Source organism: Lissotriton vulgaris, unplaced genomic scaffold, assembly GCF_964263255.1.
Source record: "Lissotriton vulgaris unplaced genomic scaffold, aLisVul1.2 SCAFFOLD_897, whole genome shotgun sequence".
In the NCBI taxonomy this organism is placed as follows: domain Eukaryota; kingdom Metazoa; phylum Chordata; class Amphibia; order Caudata; family Salamandridae; genus Lissotriton; species Lissotriton vulgaris.
Genome location: NW_028252211.1, coordinates 629,902 through 655,285, shown reverse-complemented (window position 1 = coordinate 655,285; position 25,384 = coordinate 629,902). Strand labels below are relative to the sequence as shown.

Below are 25,384 nucleotides of genomic sequence, written 5' to 3'. Positions count from 1 at the left end.
GAATCGCATCAGATTCAAGACCTTGTGTCTCACGTATAAAGCCCTCAAAGGTCAAGGCCCAGCGTTTCTTAAACAGAAACTATGTCACTATCTCCCGAAAAGAGCGCTTCGATCGGAACAGAGACTTCTTCTGGTGGTGCCTCGCACCAGGACTGTTAAATGGGGCGATCGATGCTTCATAAACTCCGCAGCTAAACTCTGGAACACGCTTCCAATGGAACTAAAATTGGCACCTTCACTGATCCAATTCAGAAAACTTGTAAAAACATGGTTATTTGACCAATAACTGTCCAATATCTCTCTTTATAAGATAGACTGCTTGATTAACTGAGATTGCCAGCTTAAGTCGCAGCGCCGAGACACCCACGGGTATTTGTCGCGCTTTAGAAATGTTTAAAATAAATAAATAAATAAATAAATAAATAAATAATTGTTAATTCATTTTTATTAATTGATAATTATATTAATTGTATTAATTTATTATTCAGGGCTGGCTGTGGGTTTATAGGGGAATAGGGTGGAAAGTAATTTAATTGCAATTAAGTAATAATTTAAATTATTTTTGTGTATTGATAATTCATTTACTGTCAATTATTAATTGGTAATCTTTTTATTACTAATGCTTGGCATTGAAAATAAATTGGTTGTCAATTAATTATGAATAGGAAATTAATGTTTAATACATAATATTTATTGGTATTTATAATTAAATATTAAATATTTTGTAATTGGTAATTAATTATAATTAATTTTATATTGGTATTGATAATTAATTTTTATTTAAATATTAAATCATTGCTTTCCATACTGTTGCACTCAATGGAGTGGGAAAAGTAGTTTTTAACCCTACGCTATCCAACGATTTCCCTACTGTTGCACTCACTGGAGTGGGAACAGTAGTTTTTACCCCTATGCTATCCAACACTTTCCCTACTGTTGCAATCTCTGGAGTGAGAATAGTAATTTTTACCCCTACGCTATCCAACACTTTCCCTACTGTTGCACTCACTGGGGTGAGAATAGTAATTTTTACCCCTACGCTATCCAATGCTTTCCCTACTGTTGCACTCACTGGAGTGGGAATAGTAATTTTTACTCTTCCGCTATCCAACACTTTCCCTACTGATGCACTCACTGGAGTGGGAATAGTACAATTTACCCTCCCGCTATCCAACGCTTAAAATATTGAATATTTTTTATTAACATTAAGTTAATATATGTATTAAAAAATAAAAATGTATGGTTATTTTTCTTACATTATTTATTTATAACTTTTAAGGTTAGTTAAGTATTTTTAAGTGTGATTTAGTTAATTATATCTATTATTTCATTAATTTTACATTACTTTTAAGACATTTAAAAAATTCGATATTTTGACAACTATATTATTTACAACAATATTTTGGATTCGATAATTTTGTACTTACCGGTTTGTAGATAGGAATTCGATATTCTGGCATTCTATATTTTTTCCTCGATATTTTGGTAGGTCGATATTTTGCTCCTCGATATTCTGTCAATGATCCCCCAGAAATAGGTGTTGGGTGACAGTCAGTGGCAAATAGCATGGGGAACTTACCATAGACTTCAGAATCCAAATAGGCATAGAATCATTGGCATGGAGATACAGAGCTTAGCAGCCCGAGAGGGGGATGCAGACACAGGGCAGTGATGCAAGACAAGACTACCAATAAAGCCGACCTAGACATTGGGAATTAAAGAACTGGACAAGGTCATTACGATCCGCTGTAGGCAAACACCCAATTATTGGGCACACATCCAATTGCAACTACTAACAAAATATAGCAGTCTATTTGTAAGTAGTTTATTGGTACTGATTACGTCTGTTTATAATGATAAGACTGTGAAGTCATTCTAAGCCACACTGGGTAACCATCAGGCTTCCCAATCAGATATCTCACACCCATCAGATGATAGTCTGATAACTAAAGAGGCGGACAGAGCCATGAGAGCGTTTAAATAAAGATCTTATACTGTACAGGGTAACAGAAGTTTCTGATGCCTTACCAAACCCGTTCTAGATATGAATGGTCTCATCAGCTGGAGAATAGTTACCTTTTAAATTCTTTATCTTTTCCAGTACAAAGGCACCCAATGTACAGGAATTCTGCAGACTTTGCTTATTCGGAGTTGAAGTTCTAGTGGGTTTCAGATTACTCGAATATCCATGCCTGTAGACAAGAAAGCCATAAAATATAAGACTATTTGTATGTTTAATATCATAAAATACTGATATTATGTAGACATTATGTTTAAACTGCGTGTTCTCCAGTATTAGCTTATGACAGTCTCAAAGAAGTTGCCAAGGCGGAAATCAGCGGAAATCAGTAGCCATATGAGAAATGTCTGGGTTTCGGGTTCGCCCTATAAGGGCACTGCCAATATATGTGTGTGTGTAACGAGATTTGTGTGAAAAAAGCTACCCGATATAAGACAGTAAATGTATGTGGCTAATTATAGGTTGGTACAGAATTAAAGGTAGAGTGCCAAAAGTGCCCTGGGAGACATGATCAAGTCCTGTAGAATCTGTATAATGATGAGTAAGGTAAGCTATTGTAAGTTATGATGGGCACGCGCTGCATCCTATGGTAAATAAACTACTACTACTTAACTACTACTTCAGTCTTTGTCATTGGGAACAACATTACAAGGTGGAATCTTCTTTAGGTGTGGCAGAAATCAATGCCGTTTCACAATTGTGGGCCACATATTCAATGATAAATTAGAAAGAATAAAGGGCATCAAACATGAAATCCTACTGAAAAACGTTTGCGAATCATAACCTGCCCTTGGTAAGCCGAAGACCAATTGACGAAGTATTTGTAAAAAGTCTGTGTAATAATGGCGTATTAGAGCCCAAAGAGGCCATGGAATGACAGTGGACGAATGGATAAATGGAAATTTCGTCAATTTAGCAATGTCTGTAGTCCTCTCAGACATCATTGTGTTGCTCTCAATTACCCATCAGCAGTAAATTGTTGTTTAGGATGGTGAAAGCTGAACAGTGTTCTACATAGGATATCTAGTCAGCACGTTGTTATGAAATGGAATCCTATTTATTTCATCTCCAGGGCTGTGTAACTAGAAGCACATGAATGTCAGGGTTAATACAAGCATCAGTGGCCCTACAGACCATAAAGAAAAGGAAGATGGGAGGTATAAAGGTGTTATAATTCCCGGATGAGATCCTGAAAAATGGTGAACAGTCATACTCCAGATACGTTACAACATTATTTATTGCCTTACCATTGCATAGGTTCAAAATCAGGTTAAGGTAAAAAAGATGACATATGCTGGATGCACCCTTGGTCATGATGGTGCATCAGGTAGGGCTCGGTTTTTAAAGAGTATCAGAGATGCAAAACCTCTGGTAGATACAGAGCAAGTCAAGTCAGTTTCAATATTACAGGAATATTTTGTAATGATTTTTGGTATCTTTGCGCAGAGACTGGCCCCATGAAGTTTCACAAAAAGGTGATGGAATACGGTTGAGACAGAAATTCTTTACCTAAGTTGAAAAACGTCCAGTAATATCCTCTTTATGTTTTTCAACTAATTTATAGTTTGTATCGCAGTTGTCTCTCTCTACCGCAGCACCAAGAGAACTTTTTGGTGTATGTGCGCTCAACAAATTCTTTACAACATAACATAACTTTTGTAAATAGATGCCTGGAGCCTGATATGATTTAAGTTGCTTTATTCATTATAGTCAAGTCTTCTAGATGTCAACAATAAGATGTAGAGAAGACCCACCTGGATTGACCAGCTTGCCACTCAGCCTGCCTGGTTCCAACTGCCAGTTGTCACCAGGCTAAGCCCCAAACACTCCACGATGTCACTAAAGGTTCTAGTGGTGACATCACGTGAATGACAGTGAAATCCACAGGCAGAAAAGAGACAGGCTAAATCCAACACATCTCCTTTCTTTAGGGAAATCAACAAGATGAAAATAGAATAGATAAAATTAGCTTGAGTGTACACATCCATATAAAAGTACACAGTACATTCTAAAGGATAGGTTATTAAGATTAGTGTACAAATGGATTTAAAAGTACATAACACCCATTCCATAGATAGAGTTACTAACACATCCCAAACAGTTGCGAACACAAGCCAAATCCCATCCTCGTCGCCAAAAATGTTGTAAATAGATGCCTGCAGCCTGATATTTAAGTTTCTTTATTCATTATAGTCAAGTCTTCAAGATGTCAACAATAAGATGTAGAGAAGACCTACCAGGAGTGACCAGCTTGCCACTCAGCCTGCCTGGTTCCAACTGCCAGTTGTCACCAGGCTAAGCCCCAAACACTCCATGATGTCACCAAAGGTTCTAGTGGTGACATCACGTGAATGACAGTGAAATCCACAGGCAGAAAAGAGACAGGCTAAATACAACAATAACATACCGTGTCCACAACAATCTGCGAAACCAATGGACGTAATCCATCTTTTATGAAGGAACTACCTCCACTTAGAAAACTGTAGTAAAAGGGGTCAACTTACTACAGGTTCATCGGTACAGGTCTTTTACTTTACTCTTGCAGGAAAGATTCGCCTATCGGCCCTCAGTTACATGTGTAGCTTCTGATTACACAATTTTCAAAATATGGAAAGCACCAAAAGAAAAAAAATTCTAGGACGACAACCACTTCACAGCTTCCTCCTTTTGAGGAGACTGGCTCACTTACTTTCCTTGCTTGCTGTAATCTATCGGCTTCCTTCATTATGCATGCTGTGAGCACTGCTGGGAGGTGCTATTGAGGGAGAGAGTGGGCGGCAGCCTCCTGAGACAAAGTTTGAGCATCTACACTTACTTACTTTTTTCTCAAATTAAGCACTGATTGAGATACCTCTATCTTGCATGAAATAAATGGCTGCATTCCTGAGCAGTTGAAGATTTGCTTTTTTACTTAAACACACAACATCTTTCTGATATTTTGGCTGAAACAAATATTCGGTGCTCTGTCCTGGAATCGTAACGAGCCACAGATGAGTTAAAAAAATGCATCTTCAACCCATCAAGATGGACGCCATTTTTTTTATGCAAACGGCGTTTTGGTGGAGCTATTTCAGTCTAATCTAAGTGAAAACATTTCATAAGTGAGAAAAGATACAGGTTTGTATGTATAAAATCCCAAAAAGCGTGTTTATTATTTTAGAGTGAAATGTAAGAAATAATAAGTTCGAAAAATCTTACATTCTAAAAATAGAGCTATGACATTCAGTTATGGTGTTATGAATTTACACGTATCACAACAGCAAGTTAAGGATTTACCATGCAATCTGAATGCCGCTTGCAGGCGCTGGGTGCAACTCCTGGAACGAAAGCCGCCTTAGCTGAAAGTTCACCTCATCACTCTTAGGTGTTTCTTGTATGGGAGGTATTTTGTGATGAAAGCAAACACAAAGAAATAATGGACGAAGTGCTGAAACCTTTCAGACACTCACCCCCAGGCACCGATCTGGGTGGAATCCATCATCGTTCTTTATCTCACTTCGCCACCCCGGTTCAGACCCAGCCATGTGCAAATCAATCTTCTTCCTGATGGCATCAATGGATTGTAGTACCTTGTTCGAGAGATGAGCACCTCACTTTCTTAACTCTCAGAGTATCATCCCACTATTGTCCTTCAAACTCTTCGATCCATATGTTCTCAGTATGTTTTACAGGGAGGGATTGTGGATTGCGGTCCTACACTACTGTGTGAGAAAAGCAGAGAAACTTGCACCTGCTGTTAGTGCTTCATTTGTAAAACAATGGACACAATTCACAAAGATTTTTCTGAGATCTGAAATTAAGGAGTAAGTCATGAGGAGGGCTACTATAGTAAGATGCACACAGAATCACACAGAATTCTTTGTGAATTTGGCACACGGTACAGCCGAATGCCATTGTTGCCTAATACCAAGGCCTAGTCTTAAATGCACCTCATGCCTCTTTCTTCCACTACCCTACACTTCCTGTCTCTTTATCAGACTATTGTAGGCACTTTTTCACCTCTGTCTCCTTTTGTCACTATTTTAGTATGTTTGTGTTGCTCCTTGCTTCACTTTTCTGCATTTCTCACTTTTGATCTTGTTAAAAGTCTAACAATGAAAAATAGGGCCTAGTGTGGTGTCCACTATCTAAACCACCGGTGCAAGCTGACCACTGCCTCTGCTTAAATCAAAGGTAGCGAATACGTTTTCGAAACTGCTATTCGCAGTCCTCTTGTCTTGGACATAGATTGCTTAGGTCAAGTTGGTGGTCACCCAGAGCATCGTGGCTAAACGGGAGACACAGATTAATTGGTTATGGAAAATCTGATTTGTTCTAGTGATGGACATGACCCTGACAACAGTGGAAATCCCTTATAAAGCTTTCAAGACATCTGGGTTTGGATCCTTTTTAGGTCTCGCCTAGCGAACGCAGCGCATGCGCTGCTTTGCCTTGGTGAGACTATTGTTGTCGGTTTGGTGCGCGAAGGGAGACAAACCATGTGTGCGCACGGACAGGCGATGTGCAAGTGCACGGCGTCTCCTCTCTGGCATCTCCTCTGAAGGGGGACAGGAGATGGCATGCGGACAGGAGATTTGCACTCCGTACGCGTGCACATCTCCTATCCCCGCGTTACATGCAGAACCTCATTACGTTGTTATCTTGAAAATGTACAGTGTACGCCTGAATGTAACTTTCTTTAGGTGGTTCTTAAACTTACCAAATGATATCCGCATAGCTGTGCAACAGGAAAGAATATCCGAACAACGTGCCGTTCTGTCCCATGAAGACTTTGGGGTGCGCTACATCTATGTTGTAAGCCCTGGAGTTCGCACTCAGGCAGCCCAGGAGCAGCACACTCGAAAAAAGACCCCCTTTCAGGCCCATAATACACCTCTCCCACCCCAGAGTCGGTGAATCGGATTTGACGATACCGGGCCGTAGATTGAAAGGACGGTAAAGCGCTCTGCAGGCCGTAAATAGTAAAGTTGATGAAGCGCGCGCTCTCGGCACGGCTCCGGTTAGAGCGGACAGGCACGGGCGCGCGCTTGCAGAACGAGCTGAGGGATTGTAGTTTTGGAAGACGTCAAGCCGTGGTTTGGGGAGCGCTCCTGCTTCAAAATGAGGGCTTTACCCTAGTAGTTGGAAGAGGATTGCCTCGCTAGTCAATTCTCTCAATTATGCTATTGGCTGTTGGGTCACTCAGCCCAATTTCGAAAAGCTGCGCCTCTCTGCAAACTCTTTTCTGCCAGCCTTCCTTCTTTACTGTCAACCCGCCCTCGCTCCCCGCAAAGGATGCACAGCCTTCATCAAACTGCAGTGAAAAGAATCCAACAAACAAGAGAGCAGTGTGAAATGTCTCAGTTGTAAATTAAGACACCGACTTCAGAAACGCCTGGCTTATATTTTAATGGGGTTTTTTGCATTTTTTATAGAGCGCAAACTTGGCCCAAAAGTGTTAGAGCGCTTTACATGAGAACCAGATAACGTCATTCTAGAAACGATTTACAGAGCATACTGCTCTTAAAGTCGGAAACTCTGGCTGTTAGGCCACATCTCCCAAAAATGTATTGTTGCACTAAATGTTGTTAGAAATGTGACCTTTCCGTGGAGCCACCCTGGATTTTTTGCCAAGTCTTTTTTCTTCGGACTAAAGAGCTCTGTGTGCTTCTACCCGTAGCCCTTCTGTCATCTGACATGACTAACACGCATAGTCTTCTTAGTACTCCTGTTTATTGTGGGTTGGTGGCAAATTTCTCTGCCGCTGGCCACTGACAGGGGAAGATTCAGGTGGCAAGCCCACCTAAATACCCCTGCAAACCCTTCTTGGGCAAAAACAATCTTGACTATGTAGGCGCTAAGCAGCAATTTGTGCGCCAATGAAACGTCAAAGGACAGGAATGCACCATATTTCATATTGGGGTAGGGCAGCGCTGCAAGACGACTTGCGGCGCTGCCCTACGCCAATTCCTCATAAATGAGGCCCTTTGTTTTTAGGTCTCACCTAGCGAACACAGCGCATGCGCTGGTTTGCCTTGGCGAGACTATTGTTGTCGATTTGGTGCGCGAAGGGAGACAAACCATGTGCGCGCACGGACAGGCGATGTGCACACGCATGGCGTCTCCTCTTTGGCATCTCCTCTAAAGGGGACATGAGATGGCACGCGTACAGACAGGAGATGTGCACTCCGTACGCGTGCACATCACCTGTCCCCCGCGTGAACACTTGCACGCATGGCGCGCTTTCACTTTCCCTCAGGCTGGGAGCTCCTCTAGAGGTCCTGCTCGGCCGATGGCTGCCTCTCAGAGTGCAGTGCAACCTTCTTTAACAGAGCAGGGCTCCCGCCGTCTACCAGATGCCAACCTCCCGTGTTACTAGTGCATTCATAGCGTACCTCGCCTTCCTTATTGCCACACGCTTATTTCAAAACGCTATATCTCCATATAAACACTGGCAGTGGAAGAATCAGGAAGGTAAGCCATTTCTTAGTCTTTCATTTAATCACATCAACAGAGATATGCTTTATTAATCTTGGAATCATGCATAGTTTTATTCTTCGTGAAAAGAGCCTAAACGCGGACAGCATGTTTCAAAGCATCACAGTTTTCACCTCTTCATGCGTCTTCTTACTGAAACCATTTGCAGTCTGTGGATGCTGAAATCAATATTTAAAATTCCAAATCTCATTCTAGTAATACCACCACATAGCGAGCCTTGGACACATGTGCCGATAATGGTTATACGCGGGATGCCATCTATTTACTGAAGGCTAAAAGCAGGTCTGATGCTGGATAGTACACAGTGGTCTAAGTGCATAAAATGTATATGGAAACTGTCATCCTGCAGGGGAGCGTGGTTAGCGAGCCTGGCGGTGGGTCAGAGATATGGCTAAAAAGAACAAATTATTCTGTAACTTTTTTGTGGGCCAGATAAATGCATACAAAATATAATGCACACACTTTACATGAAAAATAAACACAACTTACATTTATTTGCGGGAAATGCATGTTTCTGGTGGTACAGCTCGGTTCTGTAAATGGGGATGTCTGTGGTTTCTTGGGTGGAATGCCTGCATCTAGCTACTCAAGGATCGATGTCTGTGTTTCGTAGTGAGGGGGGTGTCTGTAGTTCTTTTGATGGAGTTATTGGGTTCTCGCCATGTTTGTTATGCCGGGCAGCCTATATTGCCTCTGAATGGGGAGGTTTATAACGGTGATGCATCTGGTTCCTCAAAAAGGAAGTTTGTGGTTCCTTGTACAGAGATGTGTGTATTTCCCTGTTGTGATACCTGTAGTTTCTAGTGGGGAACAGTATTTAAACTTGGCAGTTCTTGCTTGCTGGTACCAGTGCGTGTTTGCAACTGTCGAGAGGAAGACCGAGCTTCACACATGTCCTCTAATTAATATGGGTTTTGGTAGTGAGCTTCACTGAGAAATCGCTTTAACTGGAGCTGGGAGAAGAGAAACAAGAATTTGCAATGCAATAGGTCTCGCATTTACGCAAGTTTGAGCTATTGACATTGCAAATAGGCCTTTTTTTGTTGTTTTTGGTATAAAAACATAAATAAAAGGCATTGTTATTTACGATGCCACCAGCTGAAACTCTCGTAACTGCGAGACCTATTGCATTGCAAATGCTTGTTTTCCATGCCAAGGACTTCGGGAGATATGTTAAATGAAATTATGTTTGAATTCAATCTAGATTATGCAAATGAATTATGTATTCTTCCAATATATTTTAAGGCCACATATATAGGGAGAGGATGCAATACGACGATTGATTTTGTTTTATTATCAAAAAATAAGAAATTCATAAGGATTTTAACATTTATGACACTTTGTAACGCGGTGAGTGACAGCCACCCCAATAGTGTCTCGCTTGAATTCGAGAATTGTACCCGCAATAGAATGGGAGATGTGGGTTTTTCATATAACCAGGAAATAAATGTATCGAGTACAAATAGTTATACATTGAAATGGCAGAAGGTGGATCCCACTGCCTTTTTGGAGCAGCTTGTAAAGGAAACACAAGAGGACTTCAATGTGTGTTTAGCCGAGGAGAATATGGATGTGTATATGATAGAAGCTTTCTTGAATATTATAACTAAGATTAAAGAAATCCTCACGGTCAAACGGAAGACGACATTGAGTTAAAGCCGTGGGTGGTTTGATCATGAATGTAGCAAAGCACCCAAGAATCTAAAAAGAACCCTGAAAAAGACCCCTAGAAACAGAGAAGAGATAAGGGAAGCCAGATTGCCTAATAAACAGGCCCAAAAGGAAAGAATGTTCGAATTAAAAGAGGAAGTTTGGCAAGATCTAAAGAAGGCTTGTATAAAGAAAGATAATATTACGTTTTGGAAAATAGTGAATTCCCCATACCTTTCGGGGAGGGATAGTGATAAGATGGCTATAGCCATCACAGAAGACAGCTGGATTTGCTATTTTAGTGTTCTATACAGTGCCGGGATGAATCCAGTAGAAAATTAGTCGGTGAGGGAAATATCCCAAATAAGAGGTATCGAGGCAGAGGGTATTTATGAGAAAAAATTGGGCCTTTTTGCTTACCCTCTCGATATCAGTTTTACACTGGATGAGATAATTTGTGCAATACAAAAAAGTGCACCGGGTAAGGCTCCTGGGCCGGATGGTGTCCCAGTCGACATATATCGGACAAATACTGACATTTGGGCACCACTTATGATGAACATTTTAAATAAGTGCTGTCATATTGGTTTTATAAAGTCCTGGTCAGATGCTATTTTAATACCCATTTTAAGAAGGGAAATCATGATGACCCTAAATGCTATCGCCCTATATCCTTGCTAGACTCTTTTATAAAGGTGGTGGGGAGGGTAATTTAAAATAGTTACAATTATTGGCGGAGGAAATGGGTGTGCTATCTCGGTTACAATATGGTTTTAGAACTGGACTGGGCACAATTGAGCAAGGTCTGAACCGTAGCCTAATAATTGATAAATATACTAGGGCAAAAAGCGGGAATCTGTTTTTACACAACAAACTATGAGAAACGTTATCTGAGCTGGGAGCCGAAAAAGGCATATTGTTATTTATTAGAGAACTCTACCGGGAGGCGGGAGCAAGGGTGAGATATGGGATAAATGGGGAGTGTTCGCCAGATTTGATATTGGAAAAGGTGTGAGGCAAGGATGCGTCCTTGCCCCGTTCCTTTTTTCATTATACATTAATAGTCTGGGAGAACAATTGGCCGAGCTCCCCTATGATTACCCAATAATAACTATATGCAGGTGAGGGTGCTACAACTGAATATAAGTAGAACATTTAGTATGAAGTGTGGGAAAAGAACTGCAAAAAAATGTGATATCTTCATTAATGGCAAAAGAATTGAGTGTGTGGAAAAATTTGCCTACTTTGGATAAAGTTCGATCAGAAGCGAACTTGGCCAGCTGCAATATTAGCTAGAAAAACTATGTTTTCAAGAGCTACTGGGGCGCTTGTCAGTCTGTCAAGACAATTGGGTTGTGGACCGGTCCCGGAATTGCTTGCAATTTATAAATCTAAATGTGTTTCTACAGCCACATATGGCGCAGGTATATGGGGGTTTACTAACACACAATGTTTACAGAAATGTGAAAACAACTTCCTGCGCTACTTATTAGCAGTACCTAGCTCAACTGCCACATATATTTGCCACTCTGAGGTAGGCATGAAGCATATTGCTGATATTATAAAGTCTTGCCCCTTATTACTTTGGCATAAGATATGGAACACCCCCGAAGCAGTTTTTAACCAGGATGTGATTATGGACTGTTTAAAACTAGATAATGTGCATCGCATCCCATGGCTACGACACATTAAGGAGATGGCAGATAAAATTGGCCAACCAGAATTTTTTATAAACCCAGACTGTATGAACATTATCTCCAGAAGGGTTCTTAAAAAGGATTACTTGTCCCATCTGGAGGAAAAGCAATGGTTTCTGGAGAAAGAAAAACAATCGGTTATGGACAACCATATTATGCTGACATGTACAGGAATACAGCCATACCTGTCATATATGACAAGACCCTTTGATCGGATGTTATTGACACGCTTTCGCCTAGGTATTGTGCACAGGCTCACCACATTCCCTGCGATGAATGATTGGTCACGTACTCTAGCACCATGCCCTTGTGACGGTATCACGGCACAATCATCATTGCATGTAACTCTTTTCTGTAAGTTTTACACGCTGCTGAGGAGATCTTCTTTATTACAGATCTTAAAGCAGCATGGGCTAAGACAATGCAGAGCCACATACTTAAAGTGTATGGAAGATGATTTGACAGTGGGGCTTGTAGCAAGTTACTTAAAATATGTGTTTAGATTAATAAAGACAATTAGGTTGTAAATTAAGTAGGATTGTAGCTTTTTCTTCCCTCTGTATTTAAACTGTACTGCCTTATTTATTTCCTAGGAGATGTAATGTTATCTGCGCTTTTATGTTTTTCAAAAATGAAATACGAATAAAGTAATTTGAATTGAATTGAATTGAATATATAGGAATCTGTATTGAAGACTGAGTGTGTGGATGGAGGATTTAGAAGCACTGTGATAGACTGTGTAAGTGTCACATTTAAAGTGTCTCACTAAATACATGGGATAGTGATTAAATTGTGTGAATATATGTATCACTCTATCTGTTGTTGAGTAAACTACTGCATAAGTTGGTTACTACCTATTTAAAACTCTATTTTACTTTTTAATCAGTTAAGTGAGTATTTGTATGGAAGAGTGAATGCCTGTGAGGTTGGGTGGGAGGTGTACGACTATCCAAAGATGTGTAAATAGTTCATTTAGTAGGTATATGAAGTCAAGACTGCATGTGGAAACACTTGTTTGGGTGAGCGAATCCGTTTATGGGTGTTTTTAATGGTAAATGTATTTCTCAATAATACATGTCCAACGATGTAGAAATATAAAAGACTCTGTAGGTGACAGTTGGTGTACATAAATAAGTATACATAACAATCAGTGATTGTTTGAGTGACTGTATGAAAAACTGTATACTTGTAATAGTGTTTAATGACACACTAACTAGGAGTTACTCTCTATATCAATAAATAAAATTATGTTTGTATAAGTGTGTAGCTGAGTAAAAGTAAGTATGATCAATTATTTGCATAAGTGAGTAGGATGACAGCATAAGTGAATGCTGGTGAATATATAAGTGTATAAGTATATTTAATAGTGTTGTATTGATCTTTGTCAGTATGTATGAGTGAATCTATAGGTAATTGTTTACATGTGTGTGTAGATCTACAAATCACTGAGTGGATTTTTATAAACTTGTATTGGTGTGTTAATGGTTTAAAAAATGGTAATTTATATTTTATAGTCAGTGTTGAAAGGTTGTACTAGTGTATGATGAGGTTTATCAGATTGTCACATGGCTGATGTCATCAGTGATGTCATTTGAGATGTCATCAGTGATGTCACTGACCAGGTCATGAATGTTGTAATATGTGACATCATCAGCAGTGGATTGTGGGCGCGCGAGTTATAGTTAGTACAAGTAACTATAACTGGGGAATTTCAATGGTTTTGTATGAGGGAAATGTCTAGCTAACTATAACACCCCTGAAACCTATGTTTTTTTAGTGAATTTCTATGGTTTTTTTAATGCTAATTCCTAACTATAACATGTCCTATCCTACACCTAAGGAGGGCATATTGGGTGGGAACCAGAAAGAAAGACATAGAAGGGAATTGTATTATTGCAAACTTCAGGGACCCAAACTTAGTGGACTATATATTAGCTAACAACAACAGAAATAGAACTAGCACGATAAGGACCATGCCACTAGCGTACTTCTACCCCAGGAAATTGGTTGCACACCCGCTAAATTTCCAATAGATGGGAAGGGGTAGATATACAGATGGGCATGGACTAAAGCCCATGGAGTATGGCATTCAACCCTTAGTACAACAGGGTGGCCCCCAGTGGACAAACAGATATAGTCCCTTACAATCCCTGGATGAGAAGGAATGACTAGGGACAGGAGGTGAGGACAGGGGCGAAAAGAGGATAATGCACGATAGGGAGGATGTAGCTGAAGAAAGTGAATACAGGCAAAAAGTTATAGAACATCCAAACAGTAAAGTTAAAGGAAATGAGAGGGCTAGGATAGAGAGGTCAGTTGATTTGTGTCCATCCGATCAAGGCACAAGAGCTGGTGAAGAGCGAGGAGGAAAGCTGAACATTATGTCATGGAATATAGCGGGCCTATCTGGAAAATGTGATAATCCTGAGTGGAGGAATGAAGTTCGAGGGTTCCACATTCTGGCGTTTCACGAGACATGGGCAGTCAATCCTACCCCATACCAAATAGAGGGTTATAAGTGCTTTTTTGTGCCGGCACAAGAAGGTAGAGCAGGAAGAGCGAAAGGAGGGTTGGTGCTCTATGTTGACTTAACCCTAGAAGGTAGATGGACTGTGCCAACCTGGACGTCACATACCCTGCAAGCTGTAACATTTCAGAGTAGAGGGTTGAAGTTACAGCTTATTAATGTTTCAACCCAGGCTCCATAAACGGGAAAAATGCCGCTCTAGGTGAGATAGATGAAAGACTTATGCAAGAGGCGGAACAGAGGAAAGGGGGGGGTACCAATGGCAATAGTAATGAGCGATCTTAATTGCCACCTCTGCCCAAATTTGCCCCCCGATTTTTTACACTGGGATGCCTGTCCTCTTAAAGATGGGCCACATTTTGAACATAACCACGATGGCATAAAATTAAATACAATAATCGAAACCCACTCACTAGCACATACTATTGATCTAATAAGCCCAGAGGTAGAGGGCACGTATGTCCCAACGTTCAAAGGAAGAGGGTGCTCCACTATTATAGACTACATACTGATATCCTCCCTTGCTAAAAATAGAATTGCTAAGGTCATAACTAAATGGAGCACCTTTAGCGACCATAACCCGGTGGTTATGGAAATTATACATACTATCGGGGGGGGTAAGTTTAAACGCGGGGACACTAGCCTTCAGCCAACAGACCAGGGGAGGCAACTAAAGTGGGCGAGGATAAATCCCCATGAGTTCTACAAAACATTAGTCCAAAAAGGAGGAAAACAGGTTGAAGATTGTCTGGACCTCCTAATAGAAGGACCAGAATTAGTTGCATCTTTTGCATCCCTGACAAACCTAGTGGATAAGTTGTTGGAAGTAAAAGGTCAGAGAAAGGATTACAAGCAACCAAGGTGGTTCGACATGAGCTGTTCCAAAGCTTTAAGGAACCTAAAAGCTTGCCTCAAGGCTAAGCCAAGGGATAAGGCAGAAGGGGCTAATTGTAGATCAGTTTATAGAACTAAAGTAAAGGAGAGGAAAAACGTCCTACAAGAAGAAGTATGGGCTGACCTGAGAGAAGCGGGAGAAAACAGGGACTTTGCAGAATTTTGGGGAATTGTAAATAGGCCCTGTTTCACAGATAACTCCGCCCCTGTGATTAGCACCAACATCCTGCCATATCAATGGGTCACACACTTCCAAGGTCTATATAATAAGTCTAAATTAGCAATTCAGGAGGGTGAATGGGAGGGTACCCGGAGTGGTGAAATAATCCTTTCTTTAGAGAAGATAACAAATGCGATACGTGGGCTGACCCCGAATAAAGCCCCTGGCCCAGATGGCACCCCACCGGACCTATACAGAGGCAATATAGACCTTTGGGCCCCAATCTTAACCAGGGTTTTAAACGCGGCCATCAAATCAGGGCTACCACGATCCTGGTCCACTGCATTGATCGTACCCATTTTTAAGAAAGGGACCAGGGACGATCCAAAATGCTACAGGTCGATTTCGCTCATTGATGTCTCGGCAAAAATTTTGGGTCGAGTGATCCTAAATCGGCTTATGGAGTGGACAGAGGAGCATCAAACAATAGTTGATATACAGTTCGGGTTCAGAGCCGGCAAATCAACTAGTGACCAGTGCCTGAATTTGTACCTCTTAACTGCTAAATATACAAAAGCCAGCAAGGGCACTATCTATATGGGATTTATGGACCTGGCTGCGGCCTTTGAAAATGTCAATAGGACTAAACTGTGGGCCATGATGCACAATTTAGGCATTGAAGTGGGGTTGATAAATATATTGAAAGAGTTGCACTGGAACACTACTGCCAGGGTCCGTTTGAGCCCAGAGGGGGGGGGGGGCGTACTGACCAATTTTTATGCTCAGGAGGAGTGAGGCAAGGGTGCATACTCGCCCCTTTTCTCTTTTCACTCTACATCAATGCCCTAGAGAGTGCCCTTATTGCCCTAGATGTGGATTGCCCCAAAGTAGGACAGAGTCAAATCCCAGTACTATTGCGCGGATGACGCGGTCCTGCTGGCCCGAACTCCGAGGGCCCTGCAACGACTGGTGGATGGTTTTGTTAAGTTTATGGCCGACCTCGATCTATCTGTCAATCTAAATAAATCCTTTGTTATGGTGGCTGGTAAAAAACCTGCAAATAAGTGTGTGTTTAAGATAGGGTCACACACCTTGGGTAAAGTAAAGACTTTTCCATACTTGGGCCTCTTATTTGATGGTGACATTCAATTTAGCCAACTCCTCGAGGAACATTGTACCAAGTTAGTCTCCTCGAATGGTGCTATATTAGGCTTTGCTCGTAGGCTGGGGCGCTGGTGTCCAGAACAAATAATGACGCTATATGGCTCAATTAGCACAGCAAAAGGCTTAGATGGTGCGGAGGTGTGGGGTTTCAGGGACTGCAAGCAACTACAACTAGAGGAAGACAGGTTTTTCTGCAGTATCCAGAAAATTCCACATTCCACCTCTGCCGAAATAGCCCATGCTGAACTGGGGATGCCATACATATCAGACTACGTTAAGCTGAGGCCAATTATAGCATGGATTATAATTTGGACTAACCCTGAGGCATCTTTGAGCAGGGAAATTGCCCTGGACTGCTTGCAAAGGGATAAGGGGCTACAAATTCCTTGGCTAAAATATGTGAAAGATTCTTTAATGATTATTGACCAGTGCCAACTTTTTAGTGACCCGTCTTTGATTTCGAGCAGTTGTAAATTAAGGGTGAAAAAATTGCTCCTAGAAAAATTGTAATCTGTTAGAAGTGGTCTTGGCCCTGTAAAGAAATCAATAGCAGCCCATGGCCTGGTAAGAAACGGGGTGGGAATGGAACCATATCTGTTTCTGATGTACAGCCAGAATGACCGATTTTTAATGTGCCAAATTTGTTACCTAACATCTTAGCTTACCCCGCTGGTTTTACTGTAACAATTGAGCAGAAGGGTGCCTGCGGCTGCGACAATAGGTCTCCGCAGGACACCCTTCATTTTGTACTTTTATGTTCATTTTATAGAAATCCTAGGCGTTTGTTTTTGGTTGACATTCTTAGGAAACAGAAATTTCGCCACGCAAGAGCTGCACTGTTTTTCCTACAGAAAGCGAGTAATACCCATACTTTATGTGCCATTTTAAGCTTTTTAAAAGTAGCCGTAAAATTGAGAAATACAAGAAATTAATTTATCTTTGTACATAATCAGATTCTCCTTATGAATTGCATTCTCCCCTCCCCATAGTTTTAATTTACCGAAAGTTCAGAAATGTTATATAATGAAATTTTAGTATGTAATGTATTTTTATGAGGATTTTTTATTCTTCGAAATAAAGATTACTGAACTGAACTGAAACTATAACATGTCTTAAACCTATGTTTTTTTCAGTAAATTTCAAAGGTTTTTTAAATGCTAATTCCTAACTATAACAGATCTCAAACCTATAGTTTTGTAAGTGAATTTTAACGGTTTTTTAAATGATAATGTTAAAATATATTTATTGTTGTTTTATATTTTTTAACTACATTTTTTTAATCTTTTTATTTTTAGATGTTATTTTTTAAATGACATTACACTTGTTTTAAATTATTTTTTTAAAAATGAAAATATATTTTTAAATAATTTTATATTGTTTATAAAATATTTAAATTATTATTTTTTTTTTCCTTTTCTTTTGGAGTTGCGCACCCAAAGCACACCCTGCTCGTTCACTGCACGAAACGTATCCGCCATTTTAGGATTGCTATATAGGATCTGCGTAGGGTGTCCGACGGGTACGACTTTTCCAACGCGGTTGCTATGTGACTCCTGGTGCATACGTGAGATATACGTATTACGCGACGTGATGGACGTGCTGTAGCACATGACGTCATATGCATATATGACACGGTGGGTACGCGAATTATTTTTTATTTTCAAAAAGTTATATATTTATATATATTTAATATAAATATTAAGACAAGACATTATATGAGATAATTATAAACATATTCTTTAACTTTCTAAAAAAGCACATCACTTTTAAATGCAATTTTGCAAAGTCGCGCTGGGTGCAGGCAGGTTGGGTGCTGTGCGCACGCACCCTACGCACACCCCATGTGACCTCAAAAAAAGAGATTTGATTGGTTCATTAGACTTCCTATTGAAAGTATTGAAGGACCCCACCCATTTCAATCACTCTTCTTAGACCTTTTCTTAGGGAAAGACCTCCTAAGGAGAACCACCTTCCTCTGAATCAGATCACTCTTCAGCAGAGGAATTTGTTGCCGAACCTCCCCCTAAAGAGAGATACACAAGTATTGTGTAGAAATTCTTCACATTTCCTCCAGGGCTGAAGAAAGTAAATGCCACTAAAGTTACTTGCAAAATTTGCAAGGCAGTGCTTTCTAGGGGAGACCCCACGAAGAAATACTCGGGTGGTACCGCAAGTATGCGGAAGCACCTGAAAACAAAACACCCCGTGAATTTTCCAAGGGAGGAATTGAGAAGACTGAGGGAGAGTCCTGCTGATCCATCAGCCATGCCAATTACAAGTGGAGCAACCCCATCTACCTCATCATCGTATCCAGACATCCGTCCCCAGTTTGGGAAACTCCAGATGACGTGTATAAAATGCGGTTGCCTCATTGTGTATGAGGAGCAGTCAGTGGATCTGGTGTGTTGAGCCGCTGACAACCACCGTTGTTAGTTTTCTTTTTTTCTCTCCTCCCAGTTTTTAGTTCTATTTCTCCGGTTCACATTTTCTCACCTCTTTAAAAAAAAAAGAAATTGTTCAAAAATACAAAATAAAATACAAAACAAAAAGAAAAATAAAGATATTTTCAGAACTAACTACTCTTGTAAAAGAAAGTGCTATACTAGTATGCTAATGTGTGAAAGTTTAGATTAATGTATGTGTAGTGCATAATTGACTGTAAAAATACATTTGTGATATGTGGTGAATGCATAAGTGCAGAATTATAAGGAAGTGTTGCAGCATGACACTGTTAACTGTTTAACTACAACATGCTGTAGTACTTCCGAAACACAGGAATGCAACATATGTATATAAATATGTTGCAGGTCTGTGCTTCCCTCTGCAGAGCTGCTTAAACTACAGCCATATGGTGACACAGACACCCTTACACCATGGTGCAAGGATGTCCGTGTCATGTGGAGATTGTTTTTGTGCAGGAAGGGACACCTTCCTGCACAAAAACAATCAGTAAAAACATGTTTTTTCTTCAATATATGGTGTGAATTGTAGCATTTATTGAAAGTGAAAAAATGAGAAGTGAAAATAATTTTCCTCGTTGTGCTTTGCTACACCAATTGGAGGATGGTGCAGCATTCACAAACATGTCCAGATTTATGATTTCTGATAAATCTGGAGATGTGTCTTGTTCTATGAGTGTTCTGTGCAAACAAGCACAGCAAAACCTATAGAACGCCTTTTCAACGTAAAGTGGTGTGTATGATGAGATTATATTTACATGCCTTTTCCTCACGTGGTAAATGAGAAAGAGTTAATCGCTAGGCCAATTGTTATTATAGTACTACATTTCTGTACTGATAACAGAGAACAAGATACATTTATAACTACTTACGTTTTACGAAACTGATAGGACATGTTTAGATATTACTGAAGGGAAGGGCCTAATATGACATGTGCAAAAACACTTCATACCGGTCTGTATTGGAATTTTCTTGCACAAATCTAGTCCATCCATATTCCTTTTTTTCAACTTTGTGGAAGCCCAGTCCATTGCGCATTTTAAGACTTACTTAAACTTACCTCAACAGTAATACACCTAAAAAACGCTACACATTTTATTCAGTTGTTTATTATAATCTAAATTGTAGTAAATTCCATATTTTAAAATTAGGATCTGTAAAAGAAAAGAAAAAAATATGTAATAATACAGCAGAGAATAATTTTAACATTTTACAAAGTAATTTCTTTGCCTTTTTTGCTGTTCTCAGAATATATTGAATTTCACTAGAAAAGAAAAAGTGATTTCAATCGTAGTCGCCACATAACAGCGGGAAAAAAAACCCCCAAACAATTAGATTGTTTAAACACAACAGTCCATCTATAGTAAAATGCTGGATAATACAAATCACACATATATAAAATGATTACTGCTAAGAAAATGTTATAACTTGAATTTATAAACACTGTAAATGTTGTCGCTTAAAACTATACACCGAGACAATGTGCAACAAAAAGTCCATAATTTAAAGAAATACCTTTCCTGGAGGCCAACTTGTATTTTTACTGTCATTTTTATGTAAATTGTCCAATGGTAATCCTATTATATCATAATAATAAATTCCTCAGCGGCTGAATTATTTTTCTAAAACTTTGGCTTTAAAAATATTAGGTAGGAATTTGGTAATTCGGAAGGCAAACGTTGTTTGAAAACCAACTCAGCATCATTACAAAGACTGCAGCCTTTCTCACTTTTTAGATAGGCAGTGTAATGTCCAAATGTTGTTGAAGGACCATCATGGAAAACAATTGCTACTGCTACAAAAGGCCTTCCTGATATTGATAGTTGTGTAGCTACAAAATGTTTTATTAAAGTGTCTAATTTTCTTCCGTCAGCTGTACAACTTGGCATCATTAAAATTATATATTGTCCATATCTTTGTATGAATAATGTTTATAACATTTCTGATTTGCATTGGCTACACTCCATGTTTTAAATTGCAGCTTTAACTACTTTATTGAAAGACACTGATTTACAGTCCGGTAATGTCAAATATAGAAATCTTTCGGTGTCTACATTAGTGCTATATGTATACATACAATTCTCACAATGATGATCCCATTTATAACAAAAGCCAAAAATACTCTCTATGTCTACACCCTCATTTTCCAATACAGAAAGCATATACATTAGAAATTCCTGAGCATCTTGGTGGATATTTTTTGTAAATTGTGTAGAACCAGAACATACATCCATAGGATTACGAACATCAGAAACGCTTTGTATTTTACTTTTATCAATTCTCAATTTTTCATAAACAGAATGCAACAAGGAACAAAAGATTTTTTCCCGATTCTAAATAAGTTGCTGTGGCAAATCTTCAAGAAAAAAACCAACATTGACCACTACATTAGCATTGCAGTTGACACCAGAACTATTTTCAAACTGATAACCAACAATCTCTTCAACAGTGTCCTTTTTGTTTTTGCTTGCAATCACAACATTATCTTGTTTTTTTCCCTTCTCTACACCTTCAGTACAGATTTTCTCATACCTTCTTTTTCGACCAACCACACGCTTTTCAAATACAGGATATTGACCTAAATTAGAAGCATATGTTCTTCTTAACCTGTTGTACTCTTTCACACAGTTGGCATCTGCAGTAAACTTTGTATCATCAAAATCAATAAAAAACAAACCAGATAATGTTCTGACTCGTGACAAAGCAACATATATCATATCCTCTTTAAACACAGTATTTACAATATTCACTAAAGCACTGTCAACACTTAAACCTTGAGATTTATGAATAATCACTGCATATGCCAGAGAAACTGTAAACTGATTTCTACTGACATATAAATCTTTAACAATCAAAAAAGGAACGGAACAACAACCAATTTGTTTAACTTTTTCAATCTGATCAAATTTAATTTTTAAGAATTCAATACGATCTTTATTTTGATAAATAACAAAATCCACAACTTTGCCCATTGCTCCATTAACTAAACCTTTTTCTACATTCAAATTGCGCCTTAAAATGATCCGACAGTTTCTACATGCATATCGATTATTTTCTAAACCAGCAGTTTTAGATATTGATTTTTCTTAAGAATCCAATTTTGACTTCAATTTTTCGATCGAAATAATAGTGATTCCTTCATGCTCTATGTTATCGATGGCTTCCATTTTTATTATTTCTTCATTTTCTAGTTTCAAAAGTTGTTTGTTGAATATAGAACACTCATGCAGTGTTGGCATTAAGCTGATTACAGATTTGCTTTCTGCAATTTCCATGTATATTTTCTCAGGAACTACGTTTTCATTTGGAAATAAATTGGAAAGTAATTGAGTCTGCAAAGCTTGTTTGCCATGTTCAGTCAGTAGTCCAATTCTTATATCTTGGGAATAGTTCCATAATCAAAATCATTTGCCTGTCGCATATTTGTAACGAGTTCTTTGTATTCAAAATATGACCAAATGCTCACGTTTTCAACACTACCCAAAGACTTTCTGGTGTCTTCATGCGCAAGTGTTTTAAATGCTGGTTGTCCTTTTACAGGAGTCAGTTGCAGTAGATCTCCAGAAACTATGACATGTTTTCCTCCAAATAACACGTCGTACTCTGTTTTAAGAATTTGCTGCATTCTTAAAGGCACAAAGTTTATTTTCTTCAAGACTCTTGAAACTTCACAACAAGGTTCTCCAGATAGCTTGTGGTATTCCAATTTGCTTTCATGATCTACTGGTAGCATTAGTAAACTATGTAAAATAATTCCTTTAATGTTGTGTGCTGCCAACCCAGTTGGAGCACTGACAACACAAGACAAATGTGACTCAGTTGTTTTTTGTAGATAACTTGTAATTGCTTTCATTAAAAAACATTTTCCTGTTCCAGCTTCTCCACTCACATACATTCGGATAGGTTGAAATGACATGCATGAGCACTCTTTCTTTTCATGAAGTAATCCATGGTCAATCTGTTGTCTCACTTGCTCATATATTTGTTTTTGCTCAAATTGTAGTTGTTCTTCTAAGTTTGTTAAGTTTGTTACATCTTCTTGAGCTTGATGCATTGCTGTTTCCATCTCATTCATGGCGGTTGCTGCTTCATTTTCAATAATTGGTTGTCCTAGTTGATCTTGACTCAGCGCAGCAGAACTTTGACTGTCTTCAGTACTTTCTCAAGCAATCTTAACTGCAATTGTAGCTTCTTGATCAATTTCATCGTTCAACATTTTCACATAATTTGAAAAAGCACTGCATTGTATGCTATCTTTACACGCATTAAAAGAATCTTCATAGCTCCGGAAATCTCCAAGTAATTCCAGTTCTGAACACCATGGTTTGAATAGTTGTGAAAGGGCTAAAAAGTAAAATTTCCTTTTATCAGCAGTGTCGCAACTCAGCTTTCTGTGATTAATTAAATTCCTTTCGAAACCAATGACTCCATATTTTCCATCATTGATGGTCTCTGTAGTATTCCGTTTAAAAGTATAGTTTTGCAGCACTTCACAAAGACACATGTTCTCAAGATGATGACTTCTGTTTGGGTAATATGTGTCCAACATATTCGTTTTCAAAATATCTGTACTTTCTGGATCTTTTGCTGCTAAATATTCAATTTCTTGTACAGATTTCAGTACTCGATTTCGCACTGCTGCAAGACCTAGACTCAAATAAATGATTCTTGTAGATTTGGAGTATAGACTAGCAGATGATAACCAATCTGAGCATTCATATGCTCCAATTTCTCGATGTGATAACATCTTCAAACTGAAACTGTATAATTTCTTACTTAAGAGTCTTCTCGTGAGAAATCTCTTCCCACATTTTTTTCAATTCTGTCTTTTCTGATTTTGTAATATAGGTCGTTACATATCGAGCAACAGCAATGGAATTGCCCGCAACATACTGAATATCCATGATAGCATTCCACATGGACAAAATAACTGAGTTGTAGTCATTTATGTATTTTGACTCTTCATTTCTTCTTAAGTTGTAGGTATTTTTGGGAGATTTTCTTGTGATAGTATGTCGCAAAGATGCTATAAAACTGTTCACTCTTCCTTTGGATATTACAGGACGTGGAAAACAAAAACGACATTTGGTGTAGATTTGTACTTTTGTCAACAGTATTTTCCACATCGGGGGCTTTGGAATCGTAACACTTGTGCTCTTAAGTTCTTTTCTTCTGTGGTTTTGGGTACATCACATGTTGCATATTGTTCAATGAAACTCAAAACAGTATCATCCGCATCTGTTCCAAATTTGGGAGCGTCCTTAATTCATAACAGCATATGTATATGAGGAGCACCTCTTGCTTGATACTTCTTTCTCCAAAAGAAATCCACAACTTCTCCAAGAGTAGGATTTTTTTATCCATACTAATATAATAAAGAGAGAGCCCAAACCTTTGAGGCGGGTAATCTCAGGAACCACAGCACCAATCACAATACCCAATACAGCGTTGGAAAGGGCAGTTGCAGCAGAAGGACATAGGCTATGCAGACACCCACCATATACATTTAAAAGGTAAAAGAACCGTGCCAGCAAAGCAGTCCCTTGTGGGGGTGTCTGCGTTGTGCTGTGGGCGTGTGCTGGGGGTGTGACAAACGCTGGGGGCGTGTGGTACGTTCCGCCCTTCATGCCATGTCTCATATCGTGTACTAATCCCACCCTGCTCCCTTTAAATACACCTGCACCCCAAAATCATAACCCACCCATACTCCTTAAAATACCCCAACACCCTTTAAAAATTAACCCATCTTAACCCTATAAATATACCCTGTACCCCAAAACCCAAACCTATCCTAAACCCTAAAAATACCCCTGTACTCCAAAACCCAAACCTAGCCCTGAACCCTATAAATACCCCTGTACCTCAAAACCCAAACCTACCCCTGAACCCTAAAAATACCCCTGTACCCCAAAACCCAAACCTACCCCTGAACCCTAAAATACCCCTGTACCCCAAACCTAGCCCTGAACCCTTAAAATACCCTAGTACCCCAAACCCCAAACCTACCCCTGAACACTAAAAATACCCCTGTACCCCAAAACCCAAACCTAGCACTGAACCCTAAAAATACCCCGTACCCCAAAACCCAAACCTAGCCCTGAATCCTGAAAATAACCCTGTACCCCAAAACCCAAACCTACCCCTGAACCCTAAAATACCCCTGTACCCCAAAACCCAAACTTAGCCCTGAACCCTTAAAATACCCCTGTACCCCTGTACCCCAAAACCCAAACCTACCCCTGAACCCTAAAAATACCCCTATACCCCAAAACCCAAACCTAGCCCTGAACCCTAAAAATACCCCTGCACCCCAAAACCCATACCTATCCCTAAAAC

General features: G+C 39.4%; 1 protein-coding gene across 1 annotated transcript in view; it reads right to left on the bottom strand.

Moving 5' to 3' along the window:
* LOC147662632 (uncharacterized) overlaps positions 1-25,384 on the bottom strand; it is a 502,568-nt gene that overhangs the window by 67,065 nt on the left and 410,119 nt on the right. The window contains exon 6 of the mRNA XM_086951034.1: positions 2,077-2,192. Coding sequence (XP_086807160.1) covers positions 2,077-2,192 — 116 coding nt within the window. The remainder of the gene's footprint in view (positions 1-2,076; positions 2,193-25,384) is intronic.